Raw genomic sequence first — 18,457 nt, 5'->3', positions numbered from 1 at the left:
TATAAGTGGGGTGTGTGTGTTGTGTGGTGTGTGCACGCCTGTGTATGTATGCGTGCATGTATGTATGACATAAGTGTGGATGTGCATGTTAGTGTGTGCGTGCCTGTGTGTATATCTGTGTGTGTGTGTATGACACGAGTGTGCTGTGTGCATCTTGTGTGGATGCGTGCATGCCTATGTATATGTGTGTGCATGCATGTGCATATGTATGACATTGTGCATGTGTGTGCATGTGACGTCAGCGTGGGGTGTGCCTGTTGTGTGGGCATGTGCATTCCTGTGTGTATATGTGTGTGCGCATGTGCATATGTATGACATGTGAGCGTGGGTGTGTGTTGTGTGTGCATGCCTGTGTGTATACATGTGTGCATGTGTGTGCATATGTATGAAGTGTGGGGTGTGCATATTGTGGGCGTGTGCATGTGTATGTGTGCTTGTAGGTGCATATGTATGACATTAGTGTGGAGTGTGAGTGTAGTGTGAGCATGTGCATACGTGTATATGTGTGTGGACGTGTGTATGTACATGTGAGTGTGGGATGTGCATGTTTGGGTGTGTGCATGTGTGTGCCTGCATGTGCACATGTATGACGTGCATGTGTGTGCATATGTGTGACGTCAGCGTGGGGTGTGCATGTTGTGTGGGCATGTGCATTCCTGTGTGTATATGTGTGTGCATGTGCATATGTATGACATGTGAGCGTGGGTGTGTTGTGTGTGCATGCCTGTGTGTATATCTGTGTGCATGTGTGTGCATATGTATGAAGTGTGGGGTGTGCATATTATGGACATGTGCATGTGTATGTGTGCTTGTATGTATGACATTAGTGTGAGGTGTGAGTGTAGTGTGGGCATGTGCACACATGTGTATATGTGTGTGGACGTGTGTATGTACGACATGTGAGTGTGGGATGTGCATGTTTGGGTGTGTGCATGTGTGTGTGCCTGCATGTGCATATGTATGACATGGGGTGTGTGTTTTGGTGTGTGCATGCGTCTGTGTGTGTGCATGTGCATATGTATGACGTGTGATTGGGTGTGTGTATGCATGTGTACGTGTGTGCATGTGCGTATGTATGACGTGAGTGTGAATGGGTGTGTGCATGCCGTGTGTGTGTGTGTGCATGTGCATATGCATGACGTGAGTGTGGGTGTGTTGTGTGGTGTGTGCATGTCTGTATGTATATGTGTGTGCATGTGCGTATGTATGACATGAGTGTGGGTGTGTGTGTTGTGTGGTGTGTGCATGCCTGTGTGTATACGCATGTGTGTGCATGTGTGTATGTGAGTGTGGGTGTGTTGTGTGGTCTGTGCATGCCTGTGTGTACGTATGTATGACGTGAGTGTGGGTGTGTGTGTTTGGGTGTGTGCCTACATGTGTATGTGTGTGCATGTATGTATGACATGAGTGTGGCTGTGAGTATTGTGTGGTATGTGAATGCCTATATGTGTGTGTGCATGTGCATATGTATGACGTGTGTGTTGTGTGGTGTGTGCATGCCTGTATGTGTGTGCATGTGCGTATGTATGACGTGGGTGTGTTGTGTGGTATGTGCATGCCTGTGTGTATATGTGTGTGTGTGCATGTGCATATGTATGACGTGGATGTAGGTGTATATTGTGTGGTGTGTGCATGCCTGTGTGTATATGTGTGTGCATGTGCGTATGTATGGCATGAGTGTGAATGTGTTTGGGTGTGTGCATGCCTGTGTGTGTGTGCGTGTGCATATGTATGATGTGAGTATGGGTATGTGTTGTGTGGTGTGCACATGCCTGTGTGTATATGTGTGTGTGTGCATGTGCGTATGTATGACGTGAGTGTAGGTGTGTATTGTGTGGTGTGTGTATGCCTGTGTGTGTGTGTGCGTGTGCATATGTATGACATGAGTGTGGGTGTGTGTGTTGTTTGGGTGTGTGCATGTGCGTGTGCACATGAAAATATCCCAGACAAAGCAGAAATATCCCAGCCTGGGTGAGTGAGGAGCTCTGCGCCTCCCAGGGCACAGGAACTGTTCCACTTCGTTCCTTATCTGGATTCGTAATAATCACCATGTGTCCTTAATTCGAATGCATTTAGTTAGGACCAAGCTTTTCTTCAGTTCTTCCAGAGGGTGGAGTTGAGAAAATTTTCTCCTGCAAGTAAAGGCCTCTCTCTCTTGAACGCTTGGCACACATTGTCTTTTTCACTTTCAAGAAAAAAAGAATACATTGCATCCCTGCCGTCTGCAAAACCTCTGAGTAAAATTGTAATAAAACTTATGTGCGCTCATCCAGTTATTATCCATGAACAGGCTGCTGGAAGCCACGCGGAAGAATGACAGTCGAGAGACGGTGACAATGGTCCTCCCAGCACACCCCATCCGTCCGCGTTCACTCTGTTTACTGGGAGGATGTGGTCTAGGGCCATGAGCTGAATCACATGGCTCGGTCAGCCAAGAGCCAGAGTACAGGAGAAATCAAACAGGCCTTGTAAAGAGACACCAGTAGCATATTTGCTTGGTTTTCTTTAACTTCAGATGGATTCTTTCATTGTGACAAATAGTTTTAATACTTTAATACTAATATTCTTTTAATGGCTTTTGTTTAATGGTTAACATTTTTTCTCTAAAGCTAAAAAAAACCATCTGTTGTCTTAAAAATGTATTTAACCAATGTATAAACTTTTAACCCAATGAGCCCTGAGTGAATTAGAAAATAATGATGAGAACGATTTACATTTGCTGAGCTAGGCACGGCATGGTACCCAGCGGCCATTCAGGTGCCAGCGGAGCATGCAGAGCCTGGTGTCTGTGGCTCCCTCCCCGGTCCACTAACAGCAAGAGAGGTGGGTCTTCCTGGGTGTCCCAGGCATGAGGGTGCAGCCCAATCCAAACAAGAAACCAACTCAGCCAGCGCTCACCACACTGAGGTGCTGGCCAAGATGGCAGCCTGCGTCACTTCCGTGTACGTTCCCGACATTGACAACTCAAACCTGGTCAAGTAGCAGAAAGTGGCTCCACTGAGTCCATTCATCACTTCCCTGTATATTCCCAACACTGACAACTCAAATTAAACCTCATCAAGTAGCAGAAAGAGGCTCCACTGAGTCTATTCATTTCCTGGTGTTTGAATCACCACGATGCTTCTTAGGTGGAAAACGTCTGGAACTTCTCTGTGGACCCACCCTCTGTCCCCGGTAACCATCGTTAAGGTTCCTTTCTTTCCTTCCATCCGGATTTTCTTTGCGTGTGCTCTGACTCCTCGACTGTTTGCAGGCTTTTCAATGTGAGCGTCACACCACTGGGTCTTTCCGTTTACCTGGAATTTCACTTTTATTAGCTGCTCCTTCACCTTGTCAGCAAAATTGGATTTTTCCAGAGAGAATTCTACTTTAAATGCACTAGAGGGAGCTTTCTATGCAGTGGAGGCTTTAAGTGAATCTTCGACACCAAGAAAAGCCAAGTGAAGGGGGACACATGCCCACCCAGCAGGTGCTTTACCAATGCCAGCGTTGTGCCCCTGCCCTGCCTGGCCGCACCCGTGCTCCAGAGGGCACGAGAGCGGGCAGGATCTGGTGCCCGGCCTGGCCGCACCCATGCTCAGGAGGGCACGAGAGTGGGCAGGATCTGGCGCCCGGCCTGGCCGCACCCATGCTCAGGAGGGCACGAGAGTGGGCAGGATCTGGTGCCCGGCCTGGCTGCACCCATGCTCAGGAGGGCACGAGAGCAGGCAGGACCCGACGCCTGGCCTGAGCCTGGCTGTCCAGAGTCTGTCCCTTATGAAAGATTTCACGCATGGGTTCTATGAAAGCTTCTCTCTCTGCCACACTTCAAGTAAGGAATTGTTCTTAATTCTAGCATGCAAGAAGCAGGAGCTATCCACAGCAGACAGCTGATTTTACTAATACATCCATTACGGACCTAATGTTGGTGCCACACACTTTTTAAGCATTAACTCCGTTTCCTCTGCTCTTCAGTTTTGGTCTTGGACTCATTGCGATTTGGAGGCATGCTCCCGTGTCGTTCTGTATTTCAGCCCAGTTCTCCCCATGTTGTCTGGGGATGACCCGGCGCGTCTTTCTCCTTCCTTTTTTCACTTTTCCTCACAAACCACAGTCTGAGAGGGAGCCACAATGTCGTGAAATAAGAGAGACTTTATCCATCGCATTTTATCTGAGGACCACGCCGCTGTTCTGGGAGGCAGCTGCCAGCGATGACCATCTCCAGAGATCAGTGCACGTGGAGGGAGAGCCCCTTCCTCACCCGCACCTGCTACAGCTCCTGACGGCTTCATGGCTCCGGCCAGAATTTAGGAGGGCAGTTGCCAGTGAGGGACGGTCGCCCAGGATTCCACACTAGCACAATCATACACACAGCCCTTCAGGTGACATTGCCGTTGAAAGTCGTTTTAAAAAAGAAGTTTCAGGGACTAAAAGCAAGTACCCTAAGCCAACTAAAGGACAGAGGTTTTAACTCTGTGGCCCAGATGAACCCTGAACGTGACATCTTGGGAAGGCTGAGAGCTCCCTGTCTCTTGAATCAGACTATTTATACCACACCTGCTTCTCCTGAGGTTCATGACTCCTGAGACAGAGAGCTGAGGGATCCCCGTAGAAGCTGCTGCTGTCCTCGTGCCTGTAAGGCTTCAGAGAACATAACTGATTGGATCTCACCCTCTCCCAGAAGAGTTTGCTCACGAGATCTGTGAGGTCGCCTGAGTATCAAATGCGTTTTGTAAATTACACGTAATCATGCATCATCTCACTGGACCCTCACTGGACCCTCACTGGACCCTGGAAACGGGAGGAAAGCCCCTCCAGAGGTGAGGCTGGCCCATCCAGCTTCCCCACCACGCCCAGCATAGGGTGCAGAGCGGAAACCCACACCTCAGCTCTGTAGCTCGATCTTCCCTGTGTCACCTGACACAACTCGGCGTCTGTCGGCAACCCCAGCACTCCTGCCTTAACTCACCTTTTTTGGTGTTGGGAAAATTTCTTAAAAGCCAATAGACACCTTACATTTTTAATTACACAAGACTAGTTATAATACATTTTGTGTGTTAGAACCTGGTTTCCAATCCCAGCAGCGAACAGCGGAAGATAGACAGTGTGCTCTAAACGTGGATGTGAGGCCCCAGCACACGGAGCCTCCCTGGTCCTGCACCTCGGCCTGTCCCCTCCCCACTCAGTCCAGGTCAGCATCGTGCTGAGGTCAGCAGTCGGGATGTGTGAGGAGTTACAACACCCAGTGTTAGATGGAGCTGATACATTCCCAGTTTCTGAGCTGTTATTCACGCGGCCAGCTGCTTTGCAGAATGACTTCCTTTGTAAATGAGAGGGCAGGTTTCCTTGTACATAGAAATACTGTGTTACTTTTATCGGGAAGCTATTTAGTTATGTTACTGTTTTTTACACGTGGTAGTTAAACAGCAAACGTCTTGCCATTTCTTCTGGATGATTTCTAAAGAGCCAATCCAGCAGAATTTGGGGTGTGTGGTGACCATGGGGTGCGCAGTGACTGTGGGGTATGTGATCAGTAGCCACAGGGTGTGCAGTGGCCATAGAGTGCATGGTTCCTGGGGGGTATGTGGTGGCCGTGGAGTGTGTGGTGGTCATGGGGTGCATGCCGGCTGTGGGGTGCGTGCTGGCTGTGGGGTGCATGCTGGCTGTGGGATGCATGCTGGCTGTGGGATGCATGGTGACTGTGGGGTGTGTGCTGGCTGTGGGGTGTGTGCTGGCTGTGGGGTGTGTGGGGTGCACGGTGCCTGTGGGGTGTGTGCTGGCTGTGGGGTGTGTGCTGGCTGTGGGGTGTGTGCTGGCTGTGGGGTGCACGGTGCCCGTGGGGTGTGTGCTGGCTGTGGGGTGCACGGTGCCCGTGGGGTGTGTGGTGGCTGTGGGGTGTGTGCTGGCTGTGGGGTGTGTGGTGGCTGTGGGGTGTGTGCTGGCTGTGGGGTGTGTGCTGGCTGTGGGGTGTGTGCTGGCTGTGGGGTGTGTGCTGGCTGTTCGGTGTGTGCTGGCTGTGGGGTGTGTGCTGGCTGTTCGGTGTGTGCTGGCTGTGGGGTGCACGGTGCCTGTGGGGTGTGTGGTGGCTGTGGGGTGTGTGGGGTGTGTGGTGGCCGTGGGGTGTGTGGTGGCTGTGGGGTGTGTGCTGGCTGTGGGGTGTGTGGTGGCTGTGGGGTGTGTGGGGTGTGCGGTGGCTGTGGGGTGTGTGCTGGCTGTGGGGTGCACAGTGTCTGTGGAGTGCATGTTGGCCAGTGGCCTTCCTTTGGGTGAGCCCCAAGCCCCATCTGGGGTCTCTGTTTAGCTTGAGCCTTTATACCAACTTGAGATGCTTGAAAGATGCTGTGAATTGCAGCTTATTTATCCTTCTGCCTACGGTTGTGGTATTTTTCACATTTAAACTGCAGCAAAGTTCTGGGGACAATGTGTGCAGAAGCCACAGCTCCTACCAAAGGTACAGTCACGGTGCAACAGACGATGTGGGCGTTTCTGAGGAGTTTTTTTGGCTGAAGCACGAACGTTCGTGCCATGGCACTGAGACTAACCTCACGCTCTCCATGCAGGGACTTGACTTTCATAAGACAAGCTTGTCTCAGAGAGGCCAGTCCCCCTGCATTGTTTCTGCCATGATTCTGCTATGTGAGCACAACTGCCGGAGTGCCCGTGAGAGGAGGAGGAGAGGAAGCGGCATCCTCGGCCGCCACAGTTGTAGCTGCAGGAGGGGTCCTTCGGCTTCCTCCCTTCAGCTTCCTCCCTTCCTCTCTACCATTTGGCAAACTCACCCGTTCGTGTCAGGCTGTTTTAAATTTATGGATTTCTTTTAAAACAAGATTGTATTTACTGTGGCCTTGTCGACTTTTGAGGCCTTTGGAGACCCAAAGAGGAGCAATTAAGGAAACCTGTGAACCTGACCTCACCTTCCACCCACATGAACTGCCAGCTAGTTCCCTGGTGGCTGAGCTCACAGGGGCTGCCCCAAGAGAGAGGCTCCTTTCCTGCCTGCAGTGGCCTGGCTTAAAAGGTGGCGGCCCTCATGGTCTTCCCTGCCCAGGAGAATGGGGTCCTTTAGCGAGAGGATGGGAGCTGGAGGGACGGCCAGCTTAGCCCCGACAGTGGCTCCCATCACCACAAGCCCTGTTCCTGCTGGGGGATGCCAATGTCTCCACCTTCTGTGTTCAAGGGTGGGGAGACCCTCCAGCCAGGCAGGGCAGGTGGGGTGGTCATCTCGTGCCGGGCCTCCCTGGTGGAGCCACTGCAGGGCTGTCCTGATGGCCAGATTCTCTGTGCCACCTGCTTTGTTCTCCTTTCATGCAAATATGACATTTGGTTCCAGCGCGTGTCCTCCCCAGCCTCCCTGTCACCCCTGCCTTTCCCTCCGGCTGCCTGTGGCTCTGAAGCAGGCCCTGTGACTTGGAGGTGCTTTGCAGGCACCCACTACCCTGCTGGGATGATCCTGGAGCCCGAGCCCGCACTGACTTTTCAATTGCCACCCTATGAAGCTGCAGAACCACAGGGAAAGGAAATTGAGGAACCTTAGGAATTTTAAACCTGCTCTCCTGATTGGCTGGGTGAGGAATGTGGTGTGCACTCAGGTTACGGCCAGAGAGAAAGGCCCGGGGCCCACCTGACTCTGGGCCACCTGAGCCTCCTCAGGTCTTTGGCCAGCACTGTCCTGCCCATGGTAGTCAGGGTTCCAATGACTGCGGCTTCCTTCTCTCTGTGGCTTGGACACACTGTTGGCCATGTCTCCATTTCCTCATCTGCGACTGGGGTGACCACGGTTCTCAGTTCACCGTGTTCGGTAGAGGGGACGTGGTAGAGGGGACGTGGTAGAGGGGACATGAAGTGCCTGGCACCCATGTGGGTTTCCCTGTGGGATTCTGACCCGCTTCAGAGGTGCCTCCTGCTCCTCATCCCACACCTCTCCGTGTTTCTCATCCTGGCGGCTGTGTCCTGTCTCCCCCTCTCACCTGCAACACGCTGGAGAGGTCGGGACCCTGTCCTGCTCATTATCTGTCTACTAAAGAACCTAGCAAAATGGAAAAACAAGAATATGTGCTGAATTAATTATTAGCTTAAAATTTAAAACTTAAATAGCATGATTTGAGTGCAGCCAGCAACACCTGCCGTGAGATCGGTGCTGTCTACAGGAGGATGGAGCTTTCGGTGAACTGCCGAGCTGGGAGTAGCCATTTACTCAGTAACCTTTACTCAGACCCAAAACGTGGAACCTTAGAGTTTAAAAAGCAGGAAACTCTACAGTTAAAAGCCAATATTAAGGTTAAGTCCATTAATCTAAATTAATCTGATTTTTTATTTCTTTAAATGAAAAAGTAATCCTATGCAATCAAAGGTAAAGTTTATATGTGGTTCCCTATGATTTACGACATTCCCTGAAGTGTCAAACAAAAAAAAAAATAAAAAAGAAAAGAAAACCAGCTTTGGTTTCTGATGGCGACGGCCTGCTATTGGTAAGTATCTGTATGAGCATCTTATAACCATTTTTCAGCCCAGCTTTCTGGAATTAATGCTAATGAAAGCTGCCCCTGCCTTCGTCTTCTATATGAACACTGAAATTGCAGCTGCCTGCCAGCCTGCTGAGGGATGAGTGTAATAATTTTCAATTGGCCTCTCAGCCCAGAGGGAACGTGGCTAGCAGGAGATTGACAGATGTGGCATGGATTATCTTGTGCTCTGAACTCAGCCCAATTTGTGGTTTGTTGCAGGTGCTAAAGAGATTGATATCGCAGCAACCCTGGAGCACTTGAGGGACCAGAGACCCGGCATGGTCCAGACGAAGGTACTGTCAGTCTCTCCTCCAGGACATGGACCCATTAAAGGTGCTTCTCTGTGGCCGTGTTCCCGAGAGGAGCACAGGGAGGGCCTGGTTTACTGTGAGCCACAGGAGCACGGGGAGGGCCTGGTTTACTGTGAGCCACAGGAGCACGGGGAGGGCCTGGTTTAATGTGAGCCACAGGAGCACGGGGAGGGCCTGGTTTAATGTGAGCCACAGGAGCACGGGGAGGGCCTGGTTTACTGTGAGCCACACACCCATTGCTCTGCTCTGGCCGGCCTCGTCCACACTGGTCCTGCATGGGTGGGGGCACGTCTGGGCCCCCAGAGGTCCACTGACGATTCCTGCAACACCTCCAGATGCAGCCACATCTCAAGTCGTAGGAACTCGATTCACTGGCTCTTTCCATTCACTAGATTTGGGGGTGGGGGGAGAATGCTGTATTTTTGTAGAAACAGGTTGACGATAAATCCCAGAACCCTCCGGAGGATGTTCTGAGCTCGCTGAGTGCTGCCCGGCCTCTCTGGGGCCTGCACTTTGTGGAGCACACAGAATCGCTCACACTTGCTGAAGAGACCCAGTTTGCAGCAACAGGGGTCAACACAAAAAAAATTCTGGTGAGCTTTGGCTCAACGAGAACTGGACGTGAGGTTGATGTGTGTCTGGCTTCTCGCCCTGAGGCTGGGCTTGGCGTGCCTTTGGCCTCTCTACTCCCCTGTTTCTTTTTGCCCTCTCTGTGCAACTGGTAGCACCATCACGTGATTTTGTGAAAGTTCTTTGTAAGTCTTGGGACAGTATATTTTCTTCGGTTTTTTGTTGTTGTTGTTTTGGGTTTTTTTGTTTGTTTTATTTTTTGAGACGGAGTCTCGCTCTGTCACCCACGCTGGAGTGCAGTGGTGAAATCTCAGCTCACTGCAACCTCTGCCTCCCAGGTTCAAGTGATTCTCCTGCCTCAGCCTCCAGAGGAAAAAAAAAAAACTCAGAAATAATCCACCAACCCTCCACCTAGTGTCCCCAAATATGAACACCTCACGTAACCACAGTGCAGTGACCAAACCCAGGAAGTCAGCATCTAAACAAACCACTGACTGACCGATAGTCCCAGCCCGATGCCCTCCGTGCCCCACCAGGGAACTTCCCCTGGAGCAGGACATGCCCGGGGCGGCCATGCGAGGGGCTCATGGCTCCTCTGCTGTCCGGGACGCTTCACGGCCGTGAGGTCTTCTAGAGCGCCAGCAGCCTTGCTCTGTCTTTGTGGAACGTCTCTTGTCTAGGTGTGTCCCATGTCCCCCGTGGTCCGGGCGGGGCAGGGGAGGCAGGAATGTCCCTCACAAGGGAGCCTCACATCCACACCCACTGAGGCGTGTGTCTGGAGGTTTCTGCGTGGCTGGGTGCTGATTTTTCCCTGTGTGGTTCCTCAGTGTCTCTCGGGGAGAAGCTGGGACTGTGCGCACGTCTGTCTTTCCTTCTGCTTGTTCACCACAGCACTCGGCACGTATTGTGAGGCTGTCGAGAGAGGAAGTGACACAGGGGACAGCTGCTGTTCCAGCAGCAACAGCGGTCAAAACAAAAAAGTTCGGTTGAGCTTTGTCTCAACAAGAACTGGACGTGAGGTTGATGTATGTCTGGCCTCTCTGTACCAAGGAGTTCCAAGGTTTCATGCCATGGAAGGGTCCATCCATGGAAGGGTCCATCTTGCCGCACTGACCATCCTCCTGGCCTGGCTGCCTAGCAGCAAAAGAGGTGGCCTTGTGAAGACAGGCACGTACCGCCTTCTGGCTGGCCCTGAGTCCCGGGAGCTTCAGGTGGCTCCGAACTGGACAGAGGAGGCCATGGAGGCTGGGAGAACGGGGCACGCATAACCAGGAATGGACAGCGAGCGCCACCTCAGGCAGGTGTGATGGTGACTCCACACCGAGGCCCACTCTGGGATAAGTCCCAGGAAATCTAAATTCAAATTAGTTTCCTCCCCACGTGTCTGCCTGCCTCTCAGGCAGCCTCTTCCCCTCTGGATGGGTGAGTTTGCCCGGAACACACACTGGTTTTAGGATGGGTCTGGCAAAATCATCTCAAGGGGATATCTTCTTGCCAAAAGTGAAAAAACATTGCAAAGAGCAAAGCCTCCAGGCCTGCATTGTGTGTATCCTGTTTGCCAGAACGAGCCCTTCCTGGCACACTGATGACTGAGGCGTGCAGGGTGGTCCCAAGACCCTTCGTGAAGTGAGGTGCTTCGGGACTCATCAGAGAAAGAGAAAGCCACAATCACGATCGTGACGTGCCAGGTGTTCCGTTCTACTCTATTTTTAAATGGTAAGATGACAGCAAAGACCTGGGACCAACCCAAATGCCCGTCAGTGATAGACTGGATAGAGAAAATGTGGTGCGAATACGCTGTGGAATAATATGCAGCCATAAAAAGGAATGAGATCATGCCCTTTGCAAGGACATGGATGGGGCTGGAGGTCATTATCCTCAGCAAACTAATGCAGGAACAGAAAACCAAACACCGCCTGTTCTCACTTGTAAATGAGAGCTGACCAATGAGAACACATGGACACTGGGAAGGGAACAGCACACACTGGGGCCTGTCAGTGGGGAAGGGAGAGGGAGAGCATCAGGATCAATAGCTAATGCATGCGGAGCCTAATTCCTCAGTGATGGGTTGATGGGGGCAGCAAACCACCATGGCACATGCTTACCTATGGAACAAACCTGCCCACCCTGCACGTGGATCCCAGAACTTCAATATAAAATAAATAAATAAATGGCAAGATGATAACACGTACACACTCTTGTCCTGTTGCCCAGATCACTTGGTGACCCAAAGCTCCGTTTTCTGCACTCCAGATTCAGAGTCAGCTTCCTAGCTGCTTCCTTCTTGGACTGGGCATCCCGAGGAGTTCCCCGTCTTCCTTAGGGTTTGTGTTCAGGAGCCGTCTTGGAGCATGCACATAAATTCAGCTCCTGGAACTTCAAGGCATAAGGAAATGGGAACCATGCGAAAGTCACTGTCAACCCATGACTGCGCTGCCCAACATTGCCCCGAGACTGAACTTCCCCTAGAAGTTCAATTTCACAAAGATAGAAAAATTATTTGGGCACAATGCTGCTGTCCAATCTGAATGCTGCTGTCCAGTCTGAATGCTTTTCTTCCATGAAGCCAAGAGGAGGCGTCTGCAGCTCCTTTGAACGGAGGAAGTCACGTCGCCTCGTTTGGAACTGAAGACAAGGAAGGAACGAGCCGTAGATGTGAGCACCCGGAGACCAGGATGACCACAGGCCCCGACAGCAAAACACCATCGCTACAGTAAAAAAGACCCTCGGGAGAGCTGTTTCCTCCCTGGAATTTGGGTCGAATAGAAAATATTTCACTCAGTCCCTGACCACAAACTCCGTCATCTTAGAAAAAAAGTCCAGGCACCCAGAGGCTGAACCGCAGCTCAGGATTTGACACCACACGAGCTGCCAGAGGCGACACACTCAGCCACACACACTGTGCACACGCACACACCTGCACACACCCATGCATACAACCACACACACCTACACACCCACACACACTGTGCACACTCACCTGCACACACCCATGCATACAACCACACACACCCACACACTGTGCACACACACACCACACACCCATGCATACAACCCCACACACCCACACACAGTGCACACACACATATGCACACACCCATGCATACAACCACACACACCTACACACCCACACGGTGCACACACACACCTGCACACACCCATGCATACAACCACACACCCACACACAGTGCACACACACATCTGCACACACCCATGCATACAACCACACACCCACAGTGTACACACAAATCTGCACACACCCATGCATACAACCACACACACCTACACCCACGTACGTGGTGCACACCCACACAGCCACGCACACTGTGCACACCCACACATCTGCACAGAGTGCACACCTACACAGCCATGGACACTGCACACACCCACACATTGCACACACCCCCCACACCCACAAACACCTACACACGCACACAGCCACACCCAACTGCACACACCCAAACACCTGCACACACCCATGCATACAACCACACACACCCACATACTGTGCACACACACACCACACACCCATGCATACAACCACACACACCCACACACAGTGCACACACACATCTGCACACACCCATGCATACAACCACACACACCTACACACCCACACACATGGTGCACACACACACCTGCACACACCCATGCATACAACCACACACACCCACACACAGTGCACACACACATCTGCACACACCCATGCATACAACCACACACACCTACACACCCACACACAGTGCACACTCACCTGCACACACCCATGCATACAACCACACACCCACACAGTGTACACACAAATCTGCACACACCCATGCATACAACCACACACCTACACCCACGTACGTGGTGCACACCCACACAGCCATGCACACTGTGCACACCCACACATCTGCACAGAGTGCACACCTACACAGCCATGGACACTGCACACACCCACACATTGCACACACCCCCACACCCACAAACACCTACACACGCACACAGCCACACCCAACTGCACACCAAACACCTGCACACACCCATGCATACACCCCACACACACACCTACACACCCACACACCTCCACAGCTGTACATGGTGCACACCCCCACACACATCTACAAACCCACACACCTGTACACACCCATGCACACCTGCACCACTGCACACACCCACACACACCTACGCACCCACACACATGGTGCACATCCATACACAGCTGCATGCACACACACACACCCACACACATCGCTGTGTGCACACACCCTCAGCAGACATGAGGGATGGCAGACAAGGCTGAAATCACACCTCTCTCCCATCTGTGCATCTGTGGTAGAGCAGTTCTTCCCTTCCTTCCCACCACACGTCTCAAGAGTTTCCCATTTAACCAAGGACCTTAACACTTTCCTGCCCACAATGGTGTTTCCTCTTTTACATTTGTCAGTTCCAGAAGCAGAGCCAGTGATGAGTGTGTCCCACACCCAAGAAGCCCCACGCCCCCTCACTGGGCGGGAGACCCCGCGCTTTCCTCACTGGACGGGAGATCATGCGCCCCCCTCACTGGGCGGGAGACCCCCGTGCTTTTCTCACTGGGCGGGAGACCCCGTGCATGTCCACGTGCTGCCCGTGCATCGCTCTCCCCAACCTGTCATCTCACATCTGCATTTTAGTTTCTTCCTTCCCCATTTTCTTCTGTGCCAGCCCCTTGTCCTAAAGCCTGACCTCAGCCTCCTCCTCAGATGTACCCAGTGTAGTCCTCGGTCCCAGAAGCAGGGCATGGCCTAGACATGCTCCTATCTTCCCAACCCAGCACAGCACTGGAGTGACAGACACGGATTCCATCATGCGTAGTGCAGTCCACACTCACCCATCAGCCTCGGGCCCGCAGCCCACCTCTCCCAAGGCCTCCCGTGCCATTGAAACTGTTCATTTCTGTGGCTCTCCGCCTCTCTCCACCTCTCGCCATCTCTCTCCATCTCTCTCCACCTCTCTCCGTCTCTACCTCTCTCCATCTCTCTCCACCTCTCTCTGTCTCTCTCCACCTCTCTCTGTCTCTCTCCATCTGTCTCCATCTCTCTCCGTCTCTCCATCTCTGTCCTCTGCCCCGGTGTACACACACACAATGCCTAGTCCCTAACTTGGGCAGGGCTCAACTCTCACAGTGTGGCTTGGAGCTGGTCTACTTTTGTGAAAAGAGAAGCTGAAGGTGACAGACACAGGAAGGTGTGTCATCCTCACCCCCTTTTGAGAGGTGCTGGGGGAAGCCGCCCCACACGGGTGTGTGCAGCCTCCTGGAGGGCACAGGTGGCTCAGAGACACGTTCACTGAGGCCCCCTTTAAGGTTCCTATCTCCACCCAGGCCTTTGTTTACACCTGAAGAATTACAAATATAAACATAAGCACAAATAGAAATCCAAGCGGCCTCCGCAAAGCTCCACAGCTTCCACCCCCGGCCGACCCTGACTCCAGCAGCAGGTATCTGAGAGCCACGGCGGCTCCTGCAGCCTCCATCCCTCCACCAGCTATGTGGGCACCCTGTGGTTGCCCCAGGACAGCCTGAGAAAGGGCGTTCCCACTCGCTGTCCAGTGTGGACACAGGGGTGGTGACCAGACAGCCTGACCTGGCCTGAGCCTGGCTGGGCCGTCCCGCTGCAGCCACTTCTCCAAGGGGTGCAGTTCCACTGGAAGAAGCCGTGGGATCTTTCTCCAGCAGGCCTCAAATTTTATTTTAGTGTATGTTCAAAAATGCTTTCTTGCTTAGAATGTCCTGACTCGGTCTCTCAAATGTCCTGTCTTTGCAAACCCAGGAGGCTGTGCGCCCCTCCCGCTCAGACTGCTGGCACTGAGAGGCAGTTTAGGCTAAGACGGTCGTTTGGTCATCCATTGCTATTGTGTTTTACTCCTTTGAAATAAACTCCTATCATAGAAGTTCTCCAAAGGCTGGGGTTTTCCCCGCCTACACCGGATCTAGGGTGCGGGTCTAGGTGACACTTGCTCAGCAGATGCTGCTCAGAACGTGGCCCCAGGCCTTCAAGGACCCACAGGGCATGGGCGCTGCATCCCGGCGCTGCACGCGGCTGACCCTTCACGATAAAGGACAAGATGATCCACAAGCCCCGTCCCCTCAAACGCCAGCTGTGAGGCTCACAGCACCCTCCAGGAAGCGCCCCCTCCTCTTGCCAACCGACGCCCACAGGACCCAGCGGGCTCTGAGTAAGGTGCTCGGCACACACCAGCCCAGACGCCCGGCGGGGCTGCTTCTCCTTTGAGCCCAACAGTGCGGTAACAATTGTCAAACATGGCCAGTGAGTAGAGCGCGTGTCTCCGCGGCCCGGTTCCCTTCCTGCTGCTCTGTCCGGTGACTGTGCAGTCCTGGAAATAGTTACGATCCACACCTGGTGGGGTTCCCCCGCCCGTCCCCTCCCCCGTAGCATGGATACTGGGCTTTCCTGTTGGATGCCGCAAGTGGCTGTGTGAGAGGCCGGGCAGCTCTGCGGGATGGGCACCCAGCCCTGGGGGTGGAAGCGCTTTCCAGCCTCCACTGCACTGGGGGCGGCGGGACGGCGGTGCTTCTCTATTCTTCCCTTTAAAGATCATTTCTCAGGCTAGATTTCCAGTGTGTTGGAAGATGTAAATAGATAGACGACACTTACATTTCGCTTCCCGAAAAGCCACGCTTAGTTTTCGGCATTTCCAAGCCCTCACAAGGCCTCAGGGCACTGGCAGCCCAGCACTGGGGAAGAAATGGCCTGGGTGGCTGTTGATGCGTATTTAGCCTGGATCCCCTAAACGGCACCTTCCTTGTGGGAGGGTCAGCATTTAGACAGAACGTTTGTGGACCTTCCCGGCACAGCCCGCCCTGAGCCCGTGCCCCCACAGGGGCGGCTCCCACATGATTTTGAGGAGCAGAAAGGTGCTCTCTGGCAGTGCAGAGGGGAGAGAGACAGGGCGCAGGCACACGCATCTCCCCGGCTCCCACCCTGACGTGGCTGCCACACTCAGTTGACTCCTTTAATAATAGATTCTAACACATCCCCTAAGAGGCCGCGTGGCCACACTGCCAAAGGCGGGTAGAGTCCCCAGCAGACCATTCCGTCGGCATCAGGGCAGAGGAATATGAAAGGAGAAACCGTCTTTTGTCTCAAAACGAGCATCACGTTATTGTGACTTTCTGATGTCTTTGGTTCAAGCTATTTTCCATGTTTCTGTTATGCACTAAACATTCAAAAATGGAAATGATCATTTTTGGTTCAGGGCTACCCTATTCCTTAAATGACCAAGTACCGAAGCCGTCGACAGGGCTTTCCTCCCCAGAGTTGTTAGCTGGGTAACAGCCTGCATGTGGTTACCGTCCACGCGTTCTTGGCTGTAGCTGGAGTGCTGCTGGCCTGCTTTCGGGTTTTCCATAGCAGTGTTTTGAGGTGGAAACTGAAGAGCAAGCGGAAAGGAGCATTTATCTACCTCACGTGCGGGAGAGGAGGCAGATACGCCCTCCGGCGCTAAGCCCTGGTCTTTGGAGGAGCGAATAGTCCTGGCATTGTGAACCCGTCCCTCACGCCCACTGGATGCTCTTGGCAGGCTGTCCGTGGAGGGAGGGGTGCCCCTCAGGTGTGCCTGCCCGAGTGGCTGTGGATGCCCGAGTGGCTGTGGACACACGTGCCCGAGTGTCTGTGCCTACCCGAGTGTCTGTGGATGCCCGAGTGGCTGTGGACACACGTGCCCGAGTGTCTGTGGATGCCCGAGTGGCTGTGGACACATGTGCCCGAGCAGCTGTGGACGTGCACGTGCCCTGAGCCAGGAGGGGTGTGGGCAAGGGGAGGTTTCTCAGCATGTGGAATGGAGTGGGTCTGGTCTGAGTAACAGGTGGATTTCGAAAGCGATGAAACACCACACTTCTGAGGACAGGAAACACCCAAGCGTGGCCCTCATTGTGAGTTTTAATGGCCACATCTGTCTGGTGTCTGCACCTGCCCCTCACTCCGTCCACCAAGGCGGGCGACCGTGAGGAGGAATCGTGGAGTCGTAGTGTCAGAAGGACGGGGCAGGACGCAGGGAGCCGTTTCCTTCTCGCTGCTTCTGTGGGCAGCTTCTCCCCACAGGAGGAAAGATGAGGCTTTCTAGTGCGAGAGAAGTTCCAGTGTGTGTCCATGGTTGGATACACCAAAAGGTACACTTTCCTTTCTAAGGAAATCTGAGCCTTTTGCCTTTTTTGCTAAACAATTTCTTTCTGCGAAACGGCCACGGAGCTGATGCTGCGTTGGGAAAGGGGGGACACAGCTCTCATTTGCAGGGAGCCAACGCTGTGGCAGGAGTGGGGGGAGGACGCCATCTCATGGGCACTTCTCTCGTCTGTCGCCCTGCAGGAGCAGTTTGAGTTCGCGCTGACAGCCGTGGCTGAAGAGGTGAACGCCATCCTCAAGGCCCTTCCCCAGTGAGCGGCGGCCTCGGGGCCTCGGGGGAGCCTCCACCCCACGGATGTCGTCAGGAATCGTGATCTGACTTTAATTGTGTGTCTTCTATTATAACTGCATAGTAATAGGGCCCTTAGCTCTCCCGTAGTCAGCGCAGTTTAGCAGTTAAGCAGTTAAAATGTGTATTTTTGTTTAATCAAACAATAATAAAGAGAGATTTGTGGAAAAATCCAGTTATAGGTGGAGGAGAATCAGTTCATCGATTTTCACTTGCTTAAAAAAAATACTTTTTCTTAAAGCACCCATTCCCATTCTTAGCTGCAAGTAATGTTGCGTGAACAATGCGGTAGCCGGTACGTTCAAGGCAGTCTGCAGGAAGAGTGTGCGTGTCATCTGCCGCTTTTGGGAGGGTGGGTCTGCTGTGCAGGAGGGGCCGGGGAAACCGGCAGCACTCAGTGAGGCCGCCCGGCGCACAAGACACATTTGGCATTTGTCTTTAAGACAATTTATCATTGGGAGAAGCCGCGGGGTCAGAACTGAACATCCTGCAGCTTCGGGGCAAGTGAGACAATCACAGCACCTCACTGCATCTCCATCAACACTGCCCTGGGCACCATGGACAGCCCCCATCGGCCACACCTGTCACCCCAAGCAGAAAGATTCAGGGGCTCCCCGGGGGCAGACACCTGTCCACCCC

At 53.0% G+C, this 18,457-nt stretch overlaps 1 protein-coding gene across 2 annotated transcripts in view; it reads left to right on the top strand.

Moving 5' to 3' along the window:
- Window positions 1-17,993, top strand: part of PTPRN2 (protein tyrosine phosphatase, receptor type N2) — an 898,882-nt gene extending 880,889 nt beyond the window's left edge. For both annotated transcript variants that reach the window (XM_025379168.1, XM_025379167.1), the window contains 2 exons: window positions 8,703-8,776; window positions 17,713-17,993. In XM_025379168.1, coding sequence (XP_025234953.1) covers window positions 8,703-8,776; window positions 17,713-17,784 — 146 coding nt within the window. In that variant the 3' untranslated portion in view covers window positions 17,785-17,993. The remainder of the gene's footprint in view (window positions 1-8,702; window positions 8,777-17,712) is intronic.
- The last annotated feature ends 464 nt before the right edge of the window (window positions 17,994-18,457 follow it).

The sequence above is a fragment of the Theropithecus gelada genome, chromosome 3 (genome assembly GCF_003255815.1).
Source record: "Theropithecus gelada isolate Dixy chromosome 3, Tgel_1.0, whole genome shotgun sequence".
Lineage (NCBI taxonomy): Eukaryota > Metazoa > Chordata > Mammalia > Primates > Cercopithecidae > Theropithecus > Theropithecus gelada.
The sequence above is the reverse complement of the archived record's forward strand: the minus strand, read 5'-3'. Positions and strand labels throughout refer to the sequence as shown.